Source organism: Botryllus schlosseri, chromosome 12 (assembly GCF_051294905.1).
Source record: "Botryllus schlosseri isolate E-star chromosome 12, Bs_hap1, whole genome shotgun sequence".
NCBI lineage: Eukaryota > Metazoa > Chordata > Ascidiacea > Stolidobranchia > Styelidae > Botryllus > Botryllus schlosseri.
Window position 1 is genome coordinate 10447447 of NC_137247.1, and position 21483 is coordinate 10468929.

Genomic DNA, 21483 nt, shown 5'->3' on the forward strand with positions numbered 1-21483 from the left:
AAATGTTAATCGACGCCGCTGTTGCACTGAAATGTCACAGGTCTTGGTAAGCTCTGGGGCGGAAATTACGGTCAGCGCGGAAATATCGGAGTGTGATAGTCCCGCCCCAACAGGTTTAACAGTCCTGAACTAAAGCATCCTAATGGACCCAAGTCACCATTCTCTCATAATTGCGAAAAAAATCTAGAGCTCTACACGAACTGAAACTTATACTCAAATCGGTAATATTTTAAAGCTCCTGAACTCTTCACACCCAAACAGGGCCAAAACGTCAGTCTTGGGCCCTCAACCTCCATATGATCACAGATCATACTTCTGCCGACGATATACCGTAATGGTGAAGAGTTCGGCTTCTTGATCGGTACGTCGTGGGTTCGATCCCCGGCCGGGTCAGACCAAATACCTGATTAGTAACACTGGTGTCCATAACTTCCCAGCTTCGCACTCACGCATTATTGGGATAGCATGGCGGGGTGGTGCAAGACTTGAAAAGCCCTACAAGGCTATATCTGCACCTTCCTTTCCTTGTCCAGTAGCATATGCAGTATGCACATCATGCGCTCATGGTATATACGCAGATCGTGTTATGTATATTATGAGTCGATGTAGGTGCCGCAAAAACATCAAGGACAAAAATAAACTGCGTCATGTCCGCTATTTCCAGCTTGCGTTGCGCAGCATTCCGGTGCCTCTTGACGAATTCTATACGTCGTAACACGTAGGTCGCAGTAGTCGGGGCCTTTCCGACCAGGAATCGCAACGTCACCAGGTTTTCAGTGCATAAAATCCTCACCTAACGGGCAACAGCTAAACAAAGCAACCGGCTGTGTAGTGTGTACTTGCGATACCTCATTATCTCACGACGCCCGTGAGCATTCGAATTACTTCCCACTGCTACAAATAAGCCACAACATACCTGACCAAAACCCCGCATTAGAATAGCTCCCTGGATTACAGCACCTGCTCCATGCACGCCTCGAGTCAAAACTATCTCTCGCCGGTAAATACCCCGTTATAAAACAAACAACCATCCTGCAATTGCCAGAAAATGTAATGTCGTGCGAGTCAAGATTTCACTTCTATACACAATGCGGATGAACTGATGAATGTCAATAAACAATAGATATATAACATGTATGTACGAAGGAAGAAATAGTGTCGCACGTGCATAAGTTTTCACAGTGACAAAGTCTATCGTCAAGCCGGAGTGCGAGCTTCGCGTGTATTGCTCCTAGGTAGAGGCAAGATCGTTGTCCGCCTCGATATATCATTTACATTGGCGATTCGGGATTGCCGCCACCACGCAGGACTGCTTTCTGTTTGGCATGCAGTAATGATCAATTGATCATTTACACTTTACAGCAACTGGTGGGTCACGCAAACATTTCGCTGTGCACAAATGCGGATCCTCAAAATTCCCAACCGAATTCCTGCGCTCAGATCCACAGTTCTCTGTAGCCCTCTCCGACTCAATGCGGCTCGTGGAGACCTTCATTTTTTATAAGACTGCACATGTCGCTACAGCCAGTTCGGACGATTCCGAGCTAAATCGCCGAGACGCTTTCAGGTCTCGGGAAAATTTGCGAATCGCAAAGCGCGAGGCGTCTTCGGCGGGTGCTATCTCAGCAGGCAAGGTTGAAAACCGACCGCGGCGCCGGCTCCGGATCGCCCGCAAGGCATGTTGGCGACCTCTTTCCATTCGCCCTTGTCGATGTCGTAATATTCGGCGCTCGAGAGAAAGTCCCGGCCGTCGTATCCGCCTGCGAAGGCAGAAGAATACGAATGTCGCGAGGCCGTTTCACGATGACATGACAAACATCGAAACATGGCGGATTACAGGAATAAGCTTTCACCGAATTACGGCAAAAATATACAGCTCGCACAACGGTTAGTGCAACACACCCGGGTAGGGAACTACATCAAATGCTTACAACCACAACGCAAGCTGAAATTGCATTTAAGTCACAATGTTCGAGCTATCTCGTTCGAGAGCACCATATTGAGACTAATTACGATCGTGACCCATAAAACATATCAGACTGCACGCCGAAACGGATGTTAATCACGTCATAGGTGTATGTCCGCACAAAACTTTCTTAAACCGGAAACGGGATAATTGTACACAACCGATCGCGTTTCACGATTTATCGATATGAAACATACGATTCTTTGCAATATCACAAACGGCATGAACAAACGATTATGACTCACGACCGCAGAAAGGTATATCCATTACCGTGGACAATAATGACCACGCACAGGCTAGGTTTGAACAGAGGCCGACCAAGTACAGTCATCGCTGTACTCAAGTAATGACGTAAATTTCCGCTCAAGTAGAAGTACAAATAGGGATTTCCAAGTAAGTAGTAGATTTCCAAGTGAGAATTCTACGCCATGGGTGCAATTTTCGAAATTATATTCAAAAGTGGGCTATTTCGCTCAGTTAGTACATCGAAGATGTACAAGTCCTTCTGGACTGACCACCTCTGGGTGTTAACATATGATTTTATACCCATTGATTTTATGTTTCCAGCAGTACAGGCTGATTTGAGACGCTCATTTCGAAACATTTCTCTAACGACAAACCCCATTGCAAAGCGTTTCGAACACAAGAACCAATCTCCCGGTTTTCCGGCCTTATCAAAGCAACGCTCTCGACGGGCAACGGGCAAAAACAACAACTCACCGATCGCGTATATCTTGTTGTCACGCAATGTCACCGCGAGCGCCGACCTTTTGTGCCTCATCCTGGGCAGGTTTTCCCACTTGTCCTCGACGATGCTGTACCTCTCGACCGAGTTCAACTGCTGCGTGCCGTCGTACCCGCCCAGCGCGTACACGTAATTCCCGATGGCGACCACGCCTGCAATCGAGGCCAAAGTGAAATGGAGTGGATGCTATACCAGTGCAACATATCACCGCCTTGGCATATATTGTAATGGAAATGCGCACGGTTGTCGGGGTCGGGTGTATGTGGAGGCAGTCAGTAACGAAGTACTTCTATATTTTCGGAGTATACTTGCATTGGTTTTGCGTATACTTGCGCTGCTACTTCACGTTTTGTTAAGCAAGGCACAAAACTATACTCATTGTACATTTTTACATTTTAAATTTGAAATTAGTTTTTGGGAAGGTTTGCATCACCCTTTTGAGTGTTACCGTCATACCAACTTGGCGAAATAACACTTGTACCAAGGTCACTGAATATAATTTGGAAGATTGCATCCATTTGTGCTGTCATTAGTTGGTGGCCAAATCCGATTACGGTAAATCGAAACTCACTCGATATAAAATTAGATTATTGCTTCCTCTCAACATCTCCGTAACATAAATATATCTAGCACAGATAGGGGGATTCTACAACTCCAGTTCCGACCGGGAGTTTCATCCGGACAGAAATAGCCCACAACACAGCCGGGACGAACGATATATATTACACAGCCGCGATGTGCAAAGGGCGCGCGAACGCTCTAAAATAGACCTCGCAATAATGAAAAGTTGATTAATCGTCCGTGTTTATGGACTTCAGATTGACATAATTAGTTCTGATGTAATCGAGTACGATCCGAGAGTTCAATATCGCTGATCAGGATCTGATCATCAAACTGTGGAGAATACTGTGTCGCATACGAATACCGACATGAATTCATTCGTGAAAATTGAAGTGGGCGTATACTTAATTTCGTCAATGAGGCTTTCGAAGCATCGAATCACCGCGAATCACCGCTTTTGGGAAATGACTCAGCGTGATACAATAAAGCATTCTAGAGCAGCGGTTCCCTAACTTTTAAATCCCTTTTGTAATTAGGATTAATGATGATATTTCGCGGCTATGGGAAAATGAAGAAAAAAAACAATTGCAGAATAATCAAAAGCTATCGAATACGGCAAGCGTTTGATGGGACGGACCGGGGCCTACGATATTCGATTCGGATTATGAATAAAATGGTATTTACGGTGACAAATTCTTTATTTATTATAGTGGTGCCACCGTAAATACTATTTTATTAATATCAAAATTTTTCGACGGCAATAACTCCGCTTCCACTGTTTGGAATTGAACCAAATTTGGTGAACATCGTTTCCATAGACAACCTAACACTTTCATGGGGTGAACAGAAAATTTTCAAATTTTTTGTTATTCATTTTTATGTAATAAATAGAAACTTTCTTCTCCTGTAGAAATGCGGCTAAGGGTTGGAATTGAAACAAATTTGGTGTGTAGGCTTAAATTAGGTAACCTAACAATTTTATCAAGTAGCCAGTACGATTTGAGAAAAAAAGTCATTTTTGAAGAGCCCTAATGTGCAGTCGGTTCTGTATTTATTTTTATATTGAGTAATTCATCTTGGGCTTTCTCAAACTTCCGCGGACCCAAGTTTGGTAGCAGTCGTTCTAACGTCACAACGATCTTACCGGCCCCGCTTCTGGCGATGTTCATCGGCCGCACGAAGCACCATTCGTCCGTCTCCGGCGTGTACTTCTCCACCGACTTCAACCGGTTGCGCCCGTCGAAACCGCCCACCGCGTACAGTATCCGGTTGGCCACGGCGCACCCGACCCCGATGCGCTTCGTCTTCATCGGGCTGACCATGGTCCAAGTGTCTTTCTCCGCGTCGTATCTGAACGAGGACGGGTCCCGTGTTCAAACACAAAATATAAATCTATAAAAAACGCGGCTGCACTGTGATAGAAACGGCGTGTGTTAATAGTTGCAATCCTAACATATCTTACACTCTACAGAACTGGTTAAAGTATTATTGGTTGGTACTTAGTAGAAGTATAAATGTATACAGAAGTACAAGCACCGATTTCCAAGTAAATAATAACATATCCTAGGCCTAGTTTTGCATATAGAACTGAAAACGGTTAAGTCGGAATCGAAGTAGTTTCAAATCCTAGCTACTTGAGGAAATAATGAAAGTAGTCAAAACCATTGCATATGTAACATTGTAATCGACCCAAAACACAAGCTGGTTACTGAATTTAAGGACATACTTATACAGCTAGCCTAAACTGCAGTTCCAGAGGTGGTCGGTGACGAAGTACTTTCACTTTTCGGAGTACTTCGTACTCATGTTTTTGGACTACTACTACTACTCAAACTGTTTTTTTTGTTTGTAAAAAACACATGTCTTTTACAATTGGTGTTTTGAAATGCAGAGTTTTTGGGATAAGTTTACATCACTGTCATGCGAAATTTTCATGAGAACCTCGTGAAAAAGCCCTGTGCCACGGTATCTGATTACATTTTCGAATATTCTTTATAATCTGCATCGTCATTGGTCATTTTGCCCAATAGTCGCGAAGATACACCCCGCGATCACGAACGAACAGCCACCTTCATTTTCTCAATTCCATGTGAAGTATAGAAATTGGTACTTCTGGTAATTGGTATTTCTACTTGTATTTGAGCATAAATTCAAGGTGTTACATTATTTCTACTGGAGCACCAAGTGATGATTACATTGACCATCTCTAGCCAATGCCGATAAGAGCTGGAACACGGTTTTCATTTCAAAATATCAACGTCATATCATAACGCGATTTGCCGGGATGATCACGTAAATTCCTCACACCCGAAACGTGATTCACGTGTCGCAGTTGCCACCACATTAGTCTCCGAATCCCGTCCATACACAAATACGCTCACGCGTCACCAAAGGTATAGTAACCCATCACCCATCTATTTCAATGCGTCCGTATTTGCCGAGGTACGCCAAACCCGCCAATACTGAGATGTATGGAAACGTGTGCCGGTGAATAGGCTGAATGACGCCTCGCGGGATTAAACAAACCAATGTTCGACCAGCGTATCGCGGCGTGACTGCCGGCTGTCCATTACAATTTATCATGTCAATCGCACGGAGCCAAGATAAGCTGGAATGGTCACAGCGGCGTATGCCAATCAATTAATTAGCTTGGCTTTCGCGTAACGTAACTCGTCCGTGACATCTGTAATATATACCAGAGATGCGCAATTGGCCTGGATTTGAATATCCGGGTCGTATTCTGAGTTTTGCAAAACGCGATTTCGATTCGGCATATAGAAATTCGAATGCAGTTACTAATGATGAAGACGTTGCCCTCGTACATAGCATATCAATCCTGTATTTTAGCATGATCCTGCCGCTTAAAGCCTGTCGGAAATTAGCATTATGTGGCTTCGCGGACACAGTTGCACCACTGCCACATAAATATGTAAGAAATTAATTAATATCAGCTTTACTGTTGCTACAGTATAAATATATCGACCGCAAATTTAGGATTCGTGCGATGATTGGTACGGCCGAGAGCAGACCTAGTTGCGCGGTTTATCTTGCAAGAAAAAAGAATCGTCTCAAGGCCAATTAATGACAGGCTACAGGCTGCGTATATGGCGAATTTATAATGATCTCGAATTTCAATGTATCTTCACAAGTCTTGCCAATCACGGACTCGGATATGGTGCGATCAGGATTCAGGATTTCAAAGACCCACGCAATTAGCGACAGGCCGCCAAAGTACCGTTACAAAATCGCCACAAAACAGCTGAGCGAATGTTTACCGCATGTTGACAATCGCTCAATTGGAATCCCGAGAGCACACACAAACTTTGGCTGGGCATCGCTAACGGCAAACGGAAGCGCCCACAAAGGTAAACATTAAACAAGGACAGGTTTAATCAGCGACGACCTTATAGCTCTACGCAAACTAACTGTGACACGCGAAGTTTTCTTTTAGGCCACGCTAGAAAGGCGACCAAAGATGACCGAGAATGACTTGCCGAATCTCTCCCTCTCCTAATCAAAAACGGCAAAACTGCTAAATCATCCATGTCATCATTATCGCAGCGACCCGACCTATAACGTTCGCGATGGCGCCTTACGTAAGCAGACCAGCTGCGTGCTTATAAATTATACAGATCAGCGCAAGACATTGGCGATCTACGCATTTATCAAAATCGAGACATGCACAGCACACTGCACTGCACAGTAGATAGCAGAGGAAAATAATGCGTGGCCGTTGCGGGCACGATTCAAAACCCCTTGACGTAGCCATTGCAAAAGCAACTCTGCCAGAATAGGTCGGGAATGACTGTTTTTAGCGAAAACAGGTGCAATGTCCCAGAGCTCATCTATATTACCGATATACAGGCGTATTCTGCATTTAATGCATAGTATTTGACCAATGGCCGTATTTACTGGCATTGGTAGATAATAATTAATCGTCGTTGTCTCAGTCTGAGCAATTCGAACACAGTCTAGCTGCGTTGAAGTCGTGTGAGATCATTTAATTCAGCCTACGTTAATGACAATTAGCCGGTCATAGTATAGTATTGCATTGAATTCACCAATAACCATATTTACTGACGTTGGTAGATCATCAACGCCTAGGTCCAATCAATCCATACATCAACTGCGTGGAAGCTTAGTACCATACCGGAAGTAACGGGATATCTATATAGAATCAATACTGTTTAGCATCTCTTAACGCAATTAGCAGAACATATCCAGGCTGGAATGACAACATGAGAGCTACTCATCAGCGAGTGCATCGCATATTAACGAAATGATACAAGCAATCGAGGGTAAAATTCGTGGCTAGAAAGGGCATATCAAGAAAGCGTTACGATAAACCAGATAACAAAACTGGGCTATTATGGACAATGGACACGTAATATATAGTATATGCCATACAAGTACATCAGATTCACAAAGGTACAATCACAACAATTAACCTCCATTGTCATTCACGAACTTCATTCCCTAAAATCAAGCCTGGTTATTCATGCGCTTATCTGGGAAACAGTAAAGTCCCACAACATATTGGATTCTTTTCGATTGCGAATCGCAAGTCGCAACACTAATATCCTTGGAAATATAATTATGATGAAACACGCAACGTTTTCGGTCAGAACTCGCGTTCAATTAACATCGAACACGTGAAACTGAGTCACACTGTGAGGATACCGGCTCCTCACACATTGCGTCATCTAGACTCGTCACTTGACGTCACAATATTCAGTGGAGAGCTGATGCCCTTCGATTCATTACCAGATGACATTGCACGATAGCAGTTGGACGCGACGGCGTTATCGATTTCCAGCTAAGTACACCACATTCTTACAAAGACATTGCCAACATTCTTGGAACCGACATTACACCACATACCGAATACCTACACTTCGTCAAAAATCAACAAGGCCTCACGCTAAATTCAGTTATCGTGTGCATATTTGCGTAACGCCACAAAGTAGCTATTACGACATTTGAATATCTGGGATAATAATGCACCAGATTCGAATCAGGCTATAGGTCATGGTTATCGTATGTCATCTGCGTGACCCCGCCTACGCCGCGACCTTGAAAGCGAACACGCCAATCAAAATATTAGCTTACGGTTACTGTACGACTCCGAAACCGACCCGTTGTCGTGGTAATGTTTCGAAATTTGCACAAGATCAGGGATATCCCTGCACAAGATGTATCGCGTATAGTTTCACTTACGGCCAAGGAGTCCGCTGTTTTCATTTTTTCGACTTCCCCAGATTTTCGACTTGGACATGATGTTGTGTTGCCTATGCCACAATGCATATATGTGACGTTATATCATCGTTTGAAAAAAATCATGTAGTTGAGAACTTTTTCTGGTCGATTCAAGATTGCTTCAACGAATGAGCTTATATGTTTTCAAAAAACCAGCAGAACGCTCTCTTTGCCGTGGCGAGCTTCAGCTACTGAGTGCGTAAACGGCAGCGTTGTCAAGTAATAATAAAATAATAAAAATGCGATATTCAGTAACGTGAGTGTATGGGGGTGAAGATATCCCAAGTGCAACCTCGATCACATCGCAGAACATCAGTCGGATATATTTCGACATCTCGAAGAACATACTTGATGCAGGCGAATGGCACATCGTCAACCCCAATCCCATAACGCTAACTGAATCTCAACATGCAACCCTAAGGCAAGCTGTATTCGATATACTGAATAGAAATAAGGCAGCTACGTTTTGCAGTGTCATCCGTGTCTACTGTCTACCTACCAAGCAAGTGCAAGTGAAATTACAACAACTTAAGCCACGCGTCATTAATTTAATTAATTTGGACATTGTGTAAATCGCAAGTGTTTTCTTGCACCGTTTACGGATTAATACCTACTAAGCGATACCTAGGTTTGAATTCCACTATATAGTTCGCCTGATTCGGCCCGTTAAATCCGGGTTTCGTTGCTGCGCACAATAGGGCTCTTCAAAAATGACTTTTTTTCTCAAATCGTACTGGCTACTTGATAAAATTGTTAGGTTACCTAATTTAAGCCTATACACAAAATTTGGTCCAATTCCAGCCAGTAACCGCTTTGCTACAGGAGAAGAAAGTTTCTATTTATTATATAAAAATAAATAACAAAAAATTTGAAAATTTTCTGTTCACCCCATGAAAGTGTTAGGCTGTCTATAGAAACGATGCTCACCAAATTTGGTTCAATTCCAACCAGTGGAAGTGGAGTTATTGCCGTCGAAAAATTTGGATTTGAATAAAATAGTATTTACGGTGACCGATTCTTTGTTTATTTATTATAATTGTGCTCACCGTAAATACTATTTTATTCAAATCCAAATTTTTCGACGGCAATAACTCCACTTCCACTGGTTGAAATTGAACCAAATTTGGTGAGCATCGTTTCTATAGACAGCCTAACACTTTCATGGGGTGAACAGAAAATTATCAAATTTTTTATCATTTATTTTCATATAATAAATAGAAACTTATTTCTCCTGTAGCAAAGCGGTTACTGGCTGAAATTGAACCAAATTTTGTGTGTAGGCTCAAATTAGGTAACCTAACAATTTTATCAAGTAGCCAGTACGATTTGAGAAAAAAAGTCATTTTTGAAGAGCCCTAGCGCACAAAGACAAAAATGGCACAGGCTGGTTTGTGCATTCGCGATAAGGCGAACTATATCGGAACTGAAAGTGCAACAGTCGCGTTTTATGCTGTGCCGAAATTTAATTTAATTAGAGTCACGAGAATTTAATTCTTGCGCGGTAGCTGGTATGAATGATGATATTGCAAACGCAGCTTCGTCAATTCCATCCCGATTACCGTACAGAGGCCATCAATTACCGAACACGAAACGCGCGTTACCACGAAAGCCACGCGCTAAATTCCAGTATAAAGTTCAACTGTTCCAGTATATAGGGCCAAGGTTCACCAAAAATAATTCTAATTTGCGTCAAAAATCGCACGGATTCGCGTCGACACAAAACCACACCACGGACATCCAACTTCGTTGACATTTATTTGCTGTCAATATATTTGATTCGGTTTATAAGAAAACCGAGATTGCGATCTGCACTCAACATAATCGATGCGTCAATAAGCGACATTTGCATCGATTCCCCGCTGCAGCACGCAACGAGATTATAATCGCCAGCCACAGGCCGAAAACAAGACCAGCGGCGTCCATTGTTCTCGCGCTATCACAATGACTTGCAGATTTTGGCGCTCGAGACCGCTCTCTCGCTGTAGCGACCTTGTTCGAAGGCGGCAGGCGGTGCTGTCTCTGCTTCGCGCTGGCGACTCTCGCAGCGTTTGAAGACGACTCGCGGAATTCGGAAGCGCGCGTTAATTTCTGGCTATATTTAGTCAAATAACACATCTTATTATGACGAGGGCCGCTGTGGCAAGGTGCGAATTGCGATTAATTACGTGATGAGCATGGACGGCGACACATATTCCAGAGTGTACTGTAGAGTGTACAGTACAGTGTACAGTACAGTGTGCATCACATTACGTTCACAAGAACATACGGCCGAAAATAACATACACCAAAACAACAATCTACTTTACGAAATCCTAAACGTAAATAGTAAATAGCTTTGCCTGAACAACTGACAAGCAGACTTGAGTAACGCCGTAAATTTCTACTCCAGTACGAGTATAAACACAATTTCCGAATAAGTAAAACAGTAACTGTTACGGGCCTAGTTTTGCCAAAAAGACACGAAAAGCGTCAAGTTGAAGTTGGAGTGCATGGACTGAAAACGTAACCAGTTCAGAAATCCAAAAGAATATAAGCCGTAAACACTTCGTTACTGATCACCTATTCACTAAAGCCGCAGCAATGCTACCCATAAGCCAACACAAAATGGCGAGAAGAAGCGCAACCATCCGGGTGCTTTTTCATCCAGATTAATTATTGACCATACCCTCGCCCGCGACCAACCCACCAAGCCAGACACGGAAACCCCACCGCGCATCAAACAAGGTACACACGCGAGACACAAGCAATACAAACGGCGGGTTTGTTTTAACGCAATAACTCCAGTAGCTCGCTCTTACCTTTCCACGGTATTATGATGGTCGCTCCCGTCAGACCCGCCGACTGCGTATATCATGGAATCGATGACTTCCACGCCGAGACGATTTCGCGGGGCGTTCATAGACGAGCAGGTGTGCCACTGGTTTTTCATGGGATTGTACCTGTCGACGCAAAAGGTGGAAGTGACAATACCGGCGTGTGTCATATAGGCAGGGTTGTTATACTATAGAGATTATATGGTTAGGGATCCTACAATCTCTATAGTTATACTGTCCTTATTTTGAAGATCTGCCCGTATTTTCAAGGGCAAAGTCTACTACTCTGCCTTTTCTTATAAGTAGGGCAAGTTTTTGCAACTTTTGCAAGTTTTTTTTACAGCTTCTGGAAGCTTCGTAAATACTCATAACGTATGTAGTATGGTGTTTTAATATGTTTGGAGGAGTTTTATGTTGCAACTTTTTGCAACTTTTGTCAATATTTTTCATGTAACTTTTTTCTGCAACTTTTATCAAGTATTGCGCAAAATATGCTATAAAACTATAATAAAGACTAAATTAATGGATTTCAAGTGACAATGCGGCCCACCATAGGCGCCGGGCGCAGGTATACTGGGTATGCCCTGTTTACCTAGCAATTTTTCGGGTATGCGGCATACCCACTATTCCGTTAGTCATGAAACTCCCTGAACTAACTGGTAAATTGTGCGAACCCCATGGAAATAAAAATGTAACCATGATCGATTGAATAGCGAAGGAAGAAACGGAACAAGCAGACACCATGCAAATTTTAAACTGCTGGAACCTTTCGAGTATCTCATACCCTCATGATTTCAAAAAATTGTATAAATGCAACTTCTGCAACTTTTGTTAAAATTAAAAAAATAAATGCAACTTTCTCAGGTTTTTAGTGCAACAAAAACTTGCCCTTCTTATAAGATTTGACCTTATTCAAATGTCGAGTCGATTTTTCGAGCCTTCACATCATAAGTAATATTTTACCAACGAAAAAGAGTTTTAACACTACATTTCTCCCGTTGTAGCCTCGAAACTTCGGCTAGCCGTGGTTCAGCATGGAAAAACATACCAACATCCACGAAACCCGTCCCGTCGTGAAGTAGTGGTCGACCCTTACGATAATCACAATCTCACAAAGGGATATCCGAATTGGTCATGGCAACATCGCATCATATTATTTGCGGCCGCAAAACGACTCATATTTGCACCATTCAAGCCATTATTACAGTTATGACGTCAGAATAAGCGACACTTGAATACTAATACCGAGAGCTGACCGCTGCCCGGTTCACCACCGGGTGTGACCTAACGGGTGGGGAAGATTTGAAATACGATACGCGCACCTCACACCGTCTAGTCTGTATAAGCGTACCGTCAAAGGATGCGTTCTTTGTCGACGCGAATACTTTGCGATTATCTTACATTGGCGTAAATAAAAAGCAATCAGCCCGCGATATGTTTGCAGGCCAACGCAGACTGATCTCGGCGAAACGAGACGAAAACAAGCATTCGTAACGAATCGATAGCGACGTCACAATTATCAAAGTTTTCGAAACGCGACAGGGTTACTTTTAATGCGGCGTGATAACCGGCATTATTTTATTTGCGGACGATTCACAGTTACGTATTTTGAACTTTTGTATTCATTCGAGGTACTGCGAGAAGTAAAAGTACTGCCTAGGGTAACTATACGTCCTCTTTTAAGAGGATTTGTCTTATTTTTTCAATAAAATGAAAGTGTTCTCGGAGGACGCCTAAACGTCCTTTTTTGGGAAATTTGTCCTATTTTTAAGAAAATGCGATCAATAACTCGACCCTGAAGCAACAAACGTTAGAGTTTCGTAAAATATCGGGTAAACCCGGAGTCGTATCAGAGTGATGACCCTGTTTTCTTAAGTCAACACAGTACTATTGGTCGAAAAATTTTCAAATTCACCGTTTCCTGTTCCTCCATTTTTAAAAAGAGCCGGAAGAAGATTCAGAATCGGATCGCTCATGTACTCGACGTAACCAAGGCGTAACCGCAAACGCATGGAAAATAATCTTCCAGGCCAGCCCGAATTCTCCGCAACCACAATGCGAAAGCGACAAAGAAACCGACCGATCATCCATCACTTTCCAGTCGGAAGACCGATTATGACGTAGAACGGTGACGTGACTCGTCAACGAAAACGCGCGCGCTTTCGTTCCAACTCCGATTTCAAGCAAGCAATCGCCTTTGATATCGGTGTCGCCGTTTTAGCGTAAAAAAATTAAGTGTCATCACCGCCATTGCCATCAGAACAGGGGATGCAAGTATAACCCGAGCCATTTTAACGAGTGTACCACTCCTGATAAAGGGTGCGAATATACATCCATGTCACCCGAAACCAGAACCTACCTCAGATCTATACCGCGGTATGAATTCGAGTACAACATTATAATCCAAATTATGTAAAGGCATGTAGGATTTATGACCGCGATATAATTCCGAGTTAGGTTCTATTCGAGCACTACCCTTTTCGGCCCTTCGGGTGTGAGTGAATACACAGTCTTTTCGCTACACAAAATCCAAAGTGCACAAAGTAGTTTCGTCAAAATTAATGTGAAGTAGAATTTGAAGTAGTCCAAACATAGAAACTCGAATAATTAGTCCAAGTATTGAAAACCCACGCTATCAATTTTAACAGCATTGGCAGCGGGCGGATCTTGGTGTGACCTTCTAACCGACACTGTAGCAACTTGCCAGCTAACGCGGTAAGCGAATGCAGCCGTTGATAGCGTGCGAGCGCGGTCGCCAGACGCCGAAGGGCAGAATTCCAATAACAGGCGTACGAACTACACAGGCGCCAAAGGCGTTCATGAAAAAAAACACTGCCTGAAATATAGGCGATTCAGCGCTGGGCCCCGAGGTGAACTTAGTTGGAGATATGAACTTTGAAAATCTGAATTTTAATTTTGGTAGGGCTGTGCTCTCTTGGCGGTTAGCGTGATACGGACCGACTTGGACAACGAGATAATTCTAATGAAAGCGAATTACCGGTATTCTAATTCTAATCTAATTTGTAACATGCTCTTATACGCTCTCATTTTCAGTCTAATTGAATTTCTGGTTTTCCCGAAAATGTTACAGGCGAACTGTATGACAGACTTGTACAAACTACTGGGTTTTCAAAATGCGCAACTAGAACTAAAACTACGAACTTTTCAAAATCCGAGACTAGCACCACAACTATTCACTTTTCAACACCCGTAACTAGAACTAAACCTAGAGCTAACGACATTCGAAAATTAATACACCGCAGAATATAGTGCAAACTTTTCACTCGGCCCGCTATCGTATTTCCTGCTCCTCGTTCTCAGAAAAATATTTGCCGACCTCTGACGTAGGGGTTCCCTCTTCCCAAGTCCCAAATGTTAAGACCGTACTGAACTGGGTTTCATTCTCCTAGTAGGCAACATGCTTTCTAGTTGCTACAATGGGAAACCCGAACTAGAAATGGAACCACTCACTTTTTAAAATCAGCAACTAGAACTAGAACTAAAACTATTCAAAAAAACAACGCCTTGTCAATGCCAGTTCATGACGCGTATTGCTGGCGTGGCACCATCAACCCACGATGCTGATTGACAAATCTATTTTACCGACGCCATAGCCAACGCACGTGGCATCAATGATTAATCAATATTTATCGTAGCTATAGGTGACACGCGCAGGACTATTCTCAACTTTTCGACTTGTCCTATGACGTCACCATCGAGTCACCGACGGTGACTATTTGAAAGTTTCTTATCTGTCATTGTCTGTTGCGTAATACCAACTTGTCCAGTTCAAATTTGCTCTGATATGTTTACCCGATGTAAATGCGTGGTGTTATTTGCTATTTATGATAATAAATAACGGTTCCAGTCAAGTAGGACCGGCACATAGGCTGATTATGTAAAGAAGGGGCTTCAGTGCATTATTCACCATATAAAAGGTGATTTAAGGCAGCAGCTCCCAATCTTCTCTACAGAAATTTGTCAGTCGAACCCTTTGTATTTTTGATATTTCGCCGCCTTATCTAAATCTTAGAATGCTGTAGCAAAAATGCGAATGATTCGCTGATATCAGATATTACAGCATATCAGATGATTCATGACGTCACAAGATACATCCTAAACTAACATTGATGACATACGCAAACTTATACAAACTTTCGCTAAAGCCCAATTTTTTAGAGACTTTTTAACAATATTTTGTTTCTAGTACAGCAATAATAATGATTAAAACAATCTAACTACAAAGACGTATGCGTTACATCCGAAATCGAATCACAATCGTTAAAAAATCCCATCGCGGACCCCAGTTTGGGAACCTCTGGTTTAGACTTCGCATTCAAATCATATAGAATCGTGCATTCAAGGTACCTGTCACATGTCGCCGAGTCTACGTTGTCGCCCTCAGTCTGATTATTCCGTCCGCCGATGGCGTAAAACAGGCCCCTCACGACGCAAGCGGCTATACCGGAACGCGGGGTCGGTAAGTCCGTTAGCCGCAACCAGATATTCTCGTCGGGCTTGTAGCATTCCATGTTCGCCAGAGAGTGTCGTAAATATCCGCCGGCCACGTAAATTACCTTGAAAATCACAGGAAATTGGAAGGCGCGGAAATTCGCATCGGAATTCACCGGACACGATATAATCTAGTATCGGAGTGGTTCCCAAAGTATGGTTCGGGACAACTTTAATTCTAAGAAGATGCCGAACCAGCGGGATCGTTTAATTTACGTCAGACTATCAGTTGAAATAGGCGTGGTTATGGTGTTGTAGAAAATTTGCTTCGGCCGTTCTGCGTCACGGCTACACTGTCCACCAGCACAATGCACAATGCACAATGCACATATCCAAGTCCATGAAACTGGGAAACCAATGAACTCTGAGCACTGAGCAGATGTGGTCAAAATGGTCCGAGCTTCTACTCATGTAGAAGTAGCAGTAACGCATTAAATTACTGCGTAATTACAAGTGACAGAAGCAATTTCAAAGACATGTCAAAACTACTTCATTTAGAAGTACTGGAAGTACTCAAATTTGGTCGCGGGATCACTCTTTTTTAGCCGTTAATCACAGGTGACCATTTCCCAAATTACTGGGTGCATGTACTGTACGCCACTAACGCAAGTTGACGAATCACACTATTACAAATGGGTGCAATATTAGAAAATATATTCAGTCCTCGTGATACAGGGACTCTTTCGTCCAGTTGCAATGAATATCTCATCCATAAGATCCAATTATCTACTACTTGCTGACGATTACCCCTGACGAGTGTCAGCCGAGGATATTCAGATCCATTTCAATATGAATATACTATTCTATTAGATTAAGTTCGCGATGGATTAAATGCGGCGCAAACCTGCGGTATAATCGGAGTGCGCGCCGGTCTGGCTCCCACTGGCTTGTGCAGCGTCAGCTCTTTGAATATCGAAGTTAAATATTCCCGCGACCTTGGCTCCTTCGCGATCGGGCAATGTTTCAATTGCTTGTCCAGAAAATCCGGGGTTAAAGAATGGCACCGTATCTGCGAAAACGTAACGTCGCCAAATCACAGTATAGGCAAACAGTCCAGCGACGCCGCTCGAATTTAATCGCTCAAGACGTTCAAATTTGTTATCGTAGCGCGTCATATACGAGCGCGTATTTCGCCAAGTTCGTTTTGTAAGGGCTTCTTTGTTGTGCGGGAACTCGCGAGTAAACAATACTCCGAGACACGCCAGACAGAGGTCGGGTTCATTACAATGGTTACGTCACAGAGTTGGCCAATTGGCCATAGTTGATTAACGACGTGTCGGAGCGAGTCCGAATTCTTGGCTCTGTGCCAGATTTGCATACTGGCAGCGGTTAGGAAAAATAACCAATATTGTTGCTTGTAATCAATAAAGTAGCAACATAATATCACGTCGCTTCTCACGTCTGTATATACCAAATCAAATATGTAATTACACGTAGGATATATATTAGTTCTGCTTTCCGTCTGGGCGAGGCGTAAATGCAAGCGGGAAAATCATACTGAAAATTCGACGATAACTACCCTTCAGAGGTTAGTTTAATCCACAGAAACAGAAACTCGAAAAACTACTCTCGGGCAGGCGTTATTACAACCCGAAGAGATTATTATGCGTCGTGATTGTGAATCACAAACTCACAGAGCGCGATGAATGGGTGCCGTTGACGATTAGGGAATTTTATTTTAAATATAAACAGATTAACTCGACCAGTGTCTCCCTCAGTGGGTACATTTAGACTTCGGTGTTGTGCCGATCTGTCAGTAAAGATATTAACGCTACGAATAAAATTATACTCGATGACACAAAAGCAGTGCCGAGGCAAAGTGCAGCCGGGAATTTAGACGCAAACCCCACCATGTTACGCCGTGATTTTTTATAAGCAGTGTCCGTCCATGCACTGCACACCCGAGTTGACGAAGTTAATTACATGATGGACTCACTAACGGATGCCAATTTTCGATGCCAAGTGAATGCCGAAAATAACTTGTCCGCACGCTGGCTTGTGATGGTGTTCTTCGCATTTCAAATTTACATTATTACACCGATAAACATGGGCAATAGGACCATATTAATGTTCAAGCGACATTTTGTCACAAGTGATCGAGTCTGCCAATGGTCACAAAGCTCAACAAAATGGTCATGGTCCAGAAATGAAATTATCCTGGACGCAGTGTAACCGGCAATATTTTCCTAACGGTCGCAGAACACAATACACATTTGAAGCGTTAAAGTCATTATTAGTTACGTCATCATAATATAAGCTTCAAGCAAATACGCGCGGCGGTTCGTGAAAATGTCTCACGCACTCACCCCTTCCAACATCATATGAAAATAATCTTTTCGGACGTCAACGTCGTACTGCACCCATCGTAACACTGCATTGTAAACTTCGGACTCGCATTTGATGTTCATCTCATCGGAGGCGATAATTTTCGACAGCCGACAAGGCGATACCCCTTTGAACTCTTCGCTACGGACGACCTGTCGAAAAGTATTTTAGTTACGAAACCGGCCCAGTGCGCACACAATTAGACGCGTTACCTCGCAAAAATGAGTTCTGATGTATTTATCAATTTTCTCTTTCAGCTCCAGTAACCCGAGATCTTCGGCAAACTCAACCAGCCCGATACAGTTGCTAGGATCCAATTGGCTCTCTAAAAACCTAAAGCAAAGGTTGCTATGTTTTATTCAGCTGGTCGTACAAGACTGCAGCTTCATAGGCTGAACCTCAGCATGCATTGTACAATTAACAGAACTCGGTCAGTAACATAATATAATTCGAAACTGATGATTAAGAAAACAATGATGAACTGATACATGATGACCTTTGATGACCGACAGGGCTTTAAGATACGCCGCACATCTCTCTGTATATCAGGACTAGGACATATCCGATGTTTTAGTATTCGATATTAATATTGTACGAGTACAGGGGCTCATAATACAGTTAAATGATATATATCCATGGTAATCATTACGCGAAGCTTTTCGACATTAAGAGGTTACAGTGAGCCATAAAAAGATGAACGTATTGAACTATCAGCAGAATCCACGGCTCACTGTGTGGAGACGCCTACAGTGAATCCTCATCACAGATCACCACAAATTCTTGATGATGATCATGACTCTATTTCGTCATACTGCGGGAAAACTTGAATTTGATTCGCCCTATCACTGACGTTCGCTACTGATCAGAGTCAGTCGAAAAGCTGTTAGCGAATAAATTAACAATATGAAGTTATTGTTTCGCGTTATTCCGAAGTTCTGTACCACAAATGGCTTGTTCAAACTTGAGATTGTGAATTCACGACGAAAACGTCGCATTTGCGCAGCGTAATCCAGGCCCGAGATTTGAGTTGGTCACCATCCCGATTCTCGGATAATAACTCTTGAAAATTCCAATGTATATCTGCTCTACCTGCAACAGATCTTTAGCACGTGCGTCATCTGCAACATGTTGGCGCCTTGCATGATGTACAGCACGCATTTTTCACTGATGGCTATCCTCGAGGTATAGGCGAAATCTAGCAGTCTTTCAAAAACTTCCGGGTGAATATCGTTCATGCTAATTTCCGCTTGAGATTTTTCGCGACAACCACCTGGTTCAAACAGACTGGGGTTACAGAAAATATGCTGCCATACAGAGGGTCCGGGTTCGAACCTGTGAACATTGCACGGAAATACGGCGAGCACGCCGATAAGACAAGTCTGTGGGCAGGAAATTCGCGCTTGGTCCCCCGATATTTAAGCTTGATTGTGACGTCACACAATAGCTCACTTAACCGGAGATCGTGCATGATATTGAGTGTGTCGTTGGGATACTCTTTCAACTCGTAACGTTCCATTCTGCAAAAATAAGTACAAGCATTTTTCCCAAATTCAGTACATAATACGACACGACTTCATAATTATGGTCACAACTATGATTATATATTTACAACATATGACATCACAAGGTCACGTTGTGTGCCACCTGCGCCGGATGCCAACTAACACATATTTTTGTTGCATTTGATGGAATTGAGAATTGCCGAATCACGCTCATATGTGCGGCAAAGAAAAAATGATCTGGTGAGGCACTGTGACATGAATTTATAGAAACTACAATTCCGGGACGATAAAATGTGCTTCGTCACCAAATTTTCGCAATAATCATTCGTCAACAATGCTCTCGTGGCTGATCCAAGGCACAGTCGATATCACGTAGGTGTTTATAACTTCCAAGCTTCCTCGTACACTCCATTACCGCGCCTTTTCCTGTATTAGTGTCAGAATGTAACAATAAACTTAACTCACTTGTCTCCGTTCATGGAGGGAACAACCATAGCTGGACATTTTCCCGATAGACTGCAAGAGCTCTTTTTGCGAGGCATATCGTACTGTGAGCCTTTAACTCGTAACAAAATTTAGAATTCGACGAATGTTCGTAATCGCCGTCGCGTCTACAGTCTTTCAAACTTGATCTACGTCCTCGATTCACTGCGCGTAATTACTTCGTTCTTCATATATACAGCTTCGATCAATTCCATTCCATTCAACGAAATACGGAAACTATCACACCAATACAGCTGCGGATATGAAATATCAACGGTTGATTTACACGGCCACAGCGTACGACGGGCCAACTAACATTTACGACCTCGCCTGAGTGTATTTGATACGTTAACGCCAAACTCAAACCGTGTATGATACGCTGTACTCCACAAGAAACAACTAGACTGCTACTGTGAAATATGAGAGAAGCTAAAGAAGAAGTATGTTATAATCGAAATAACTACACTGCTGAGTCACGCACGTGGTTGTAGGTTCACGACTCATTGATCTCTCGTTTCTGTCTTCCTATTTTATTGGCTCTGCGTTTTATTGCAGGGGGTGTAATCTTACGACATCACAATGAAGTAGCAGGCGAAGAATAACCGTGTCACGAATAGCTCTCTCGCAATATAATATCAAATTGAATTTCCGTGACAGCTAATAAGCTGCTTCATCCGGTACTGTATAATCAGAGGAATAGATATATTTCCAATTACCAACATAAAATCAGAATAGTTGCAAAGTACACAAGCGCATTCACATCTTGAACGTCGACCTCGCGCATACGCTACATTGTCTTTCGAAAAGATTCAGGAAATTTTGACGTAATTATTATGAATTAATCACCAATTATGTGCGTTATTATTTTATATGCTCACAGAGCCAAGTCACGAAAGTCCGAGTCACAAGTCATCCTCTGATTTCTGACTTTAGATATGAGACGAATTGAATCATATTTATTTTGTCCACGTCATGATACGAGATGTCGGGCCCGAGTCCATATCATATCGAAAGGTCAAGTCCGAGTCCGGGTGAAAGTCACAGTTTTCAGTCGCGAATCTTCTGCGTGTGACGTTCATAATCTTCCTCTGGCGATATTTAGATGTATCACATTCAGCATGAGGCCTACATATTCCGCACTTGGCGATGGAGAACAGACAAATCTGAATGAAATCACAGTAGTTTGATGGTGACATGTACGATTGTACGTGTATCGGAGTCAGTTGCTGAATAAATAAGTGTATTCGCAGAACATATTAAATAAATCAAACATCGTGCCATCGGAAGTACCAAATTTTGTGTTAGTCAGAGCGTTGTCTA

The 21483-nt window shown here is 42.8% G+C and overlaps 2 protein-coding genes across 2 annotated transcripts in view; one reads left to right on the top strand and one right to left on the bottom strand.

Moving 5' to 3' along the window:
• LOC145451505 (uncharacterized) overlaps positions 1–21483 on the top strand; it is a 125524-nt gene that overhangs the window by 86672 nt on the left and 17369 nt on the right. The gene's annotated exons all lie outside the window — the stretch shown is intronic.
• Positions 1034–20539, bottom strand: LOC145451857 (kelch-like ECH-associated protein 1). The gene is made up of 11 exons (XM_080330080.1): positions 20146–20539; positions 19511–19695; positions 19268–19448; positions 18391–18511; positions 18160–18330; positions 16698–16862; positions 15706–15918; positions 11327–11463; positions 4417–4622; positions 2687–2863; positions 1034–1760 (listed from the first exon to the last, which is right to left on the bottom strand). Exons 1-11 carry the CDS (start codon positions 20220–20222, stop codon positions 1618–1620), a joined length of 1776 nt encoding a protein of 591 aa, XP_080186206.1. The 5' UTR covers positions 20223–20539; the 3' UTR covers positions 1034–1617.

What these genes read in the sequence shown, in the direction of transcription:
- LOC145451857 (XM_080330080.1), bottom strand. Translation starts at nt 20,222, where the DNA reads ATGCCTCGCAAAAAGAGCTCTTGCAGTCTATCGGGAAAATGTCCAGCT. An exon ending in TCAGAACTCATTTTTGCGAG is followed by an intron (nt 18,331 to 18,390) that starts GTAACGCGTCTA and finishes ACTTTTCGACAG; the next exon opens with GTCGTCCGTAGCGAAGAGTT. An exon ending in CGGCGACATGTGACAGGTAC is followed by an intron (nt 11,464 to 15,705) that starts CTTGAATGCACG and finishes GTCGACAGGTAC; the next exon opens with AATCCCATGAAAAACCAGTG.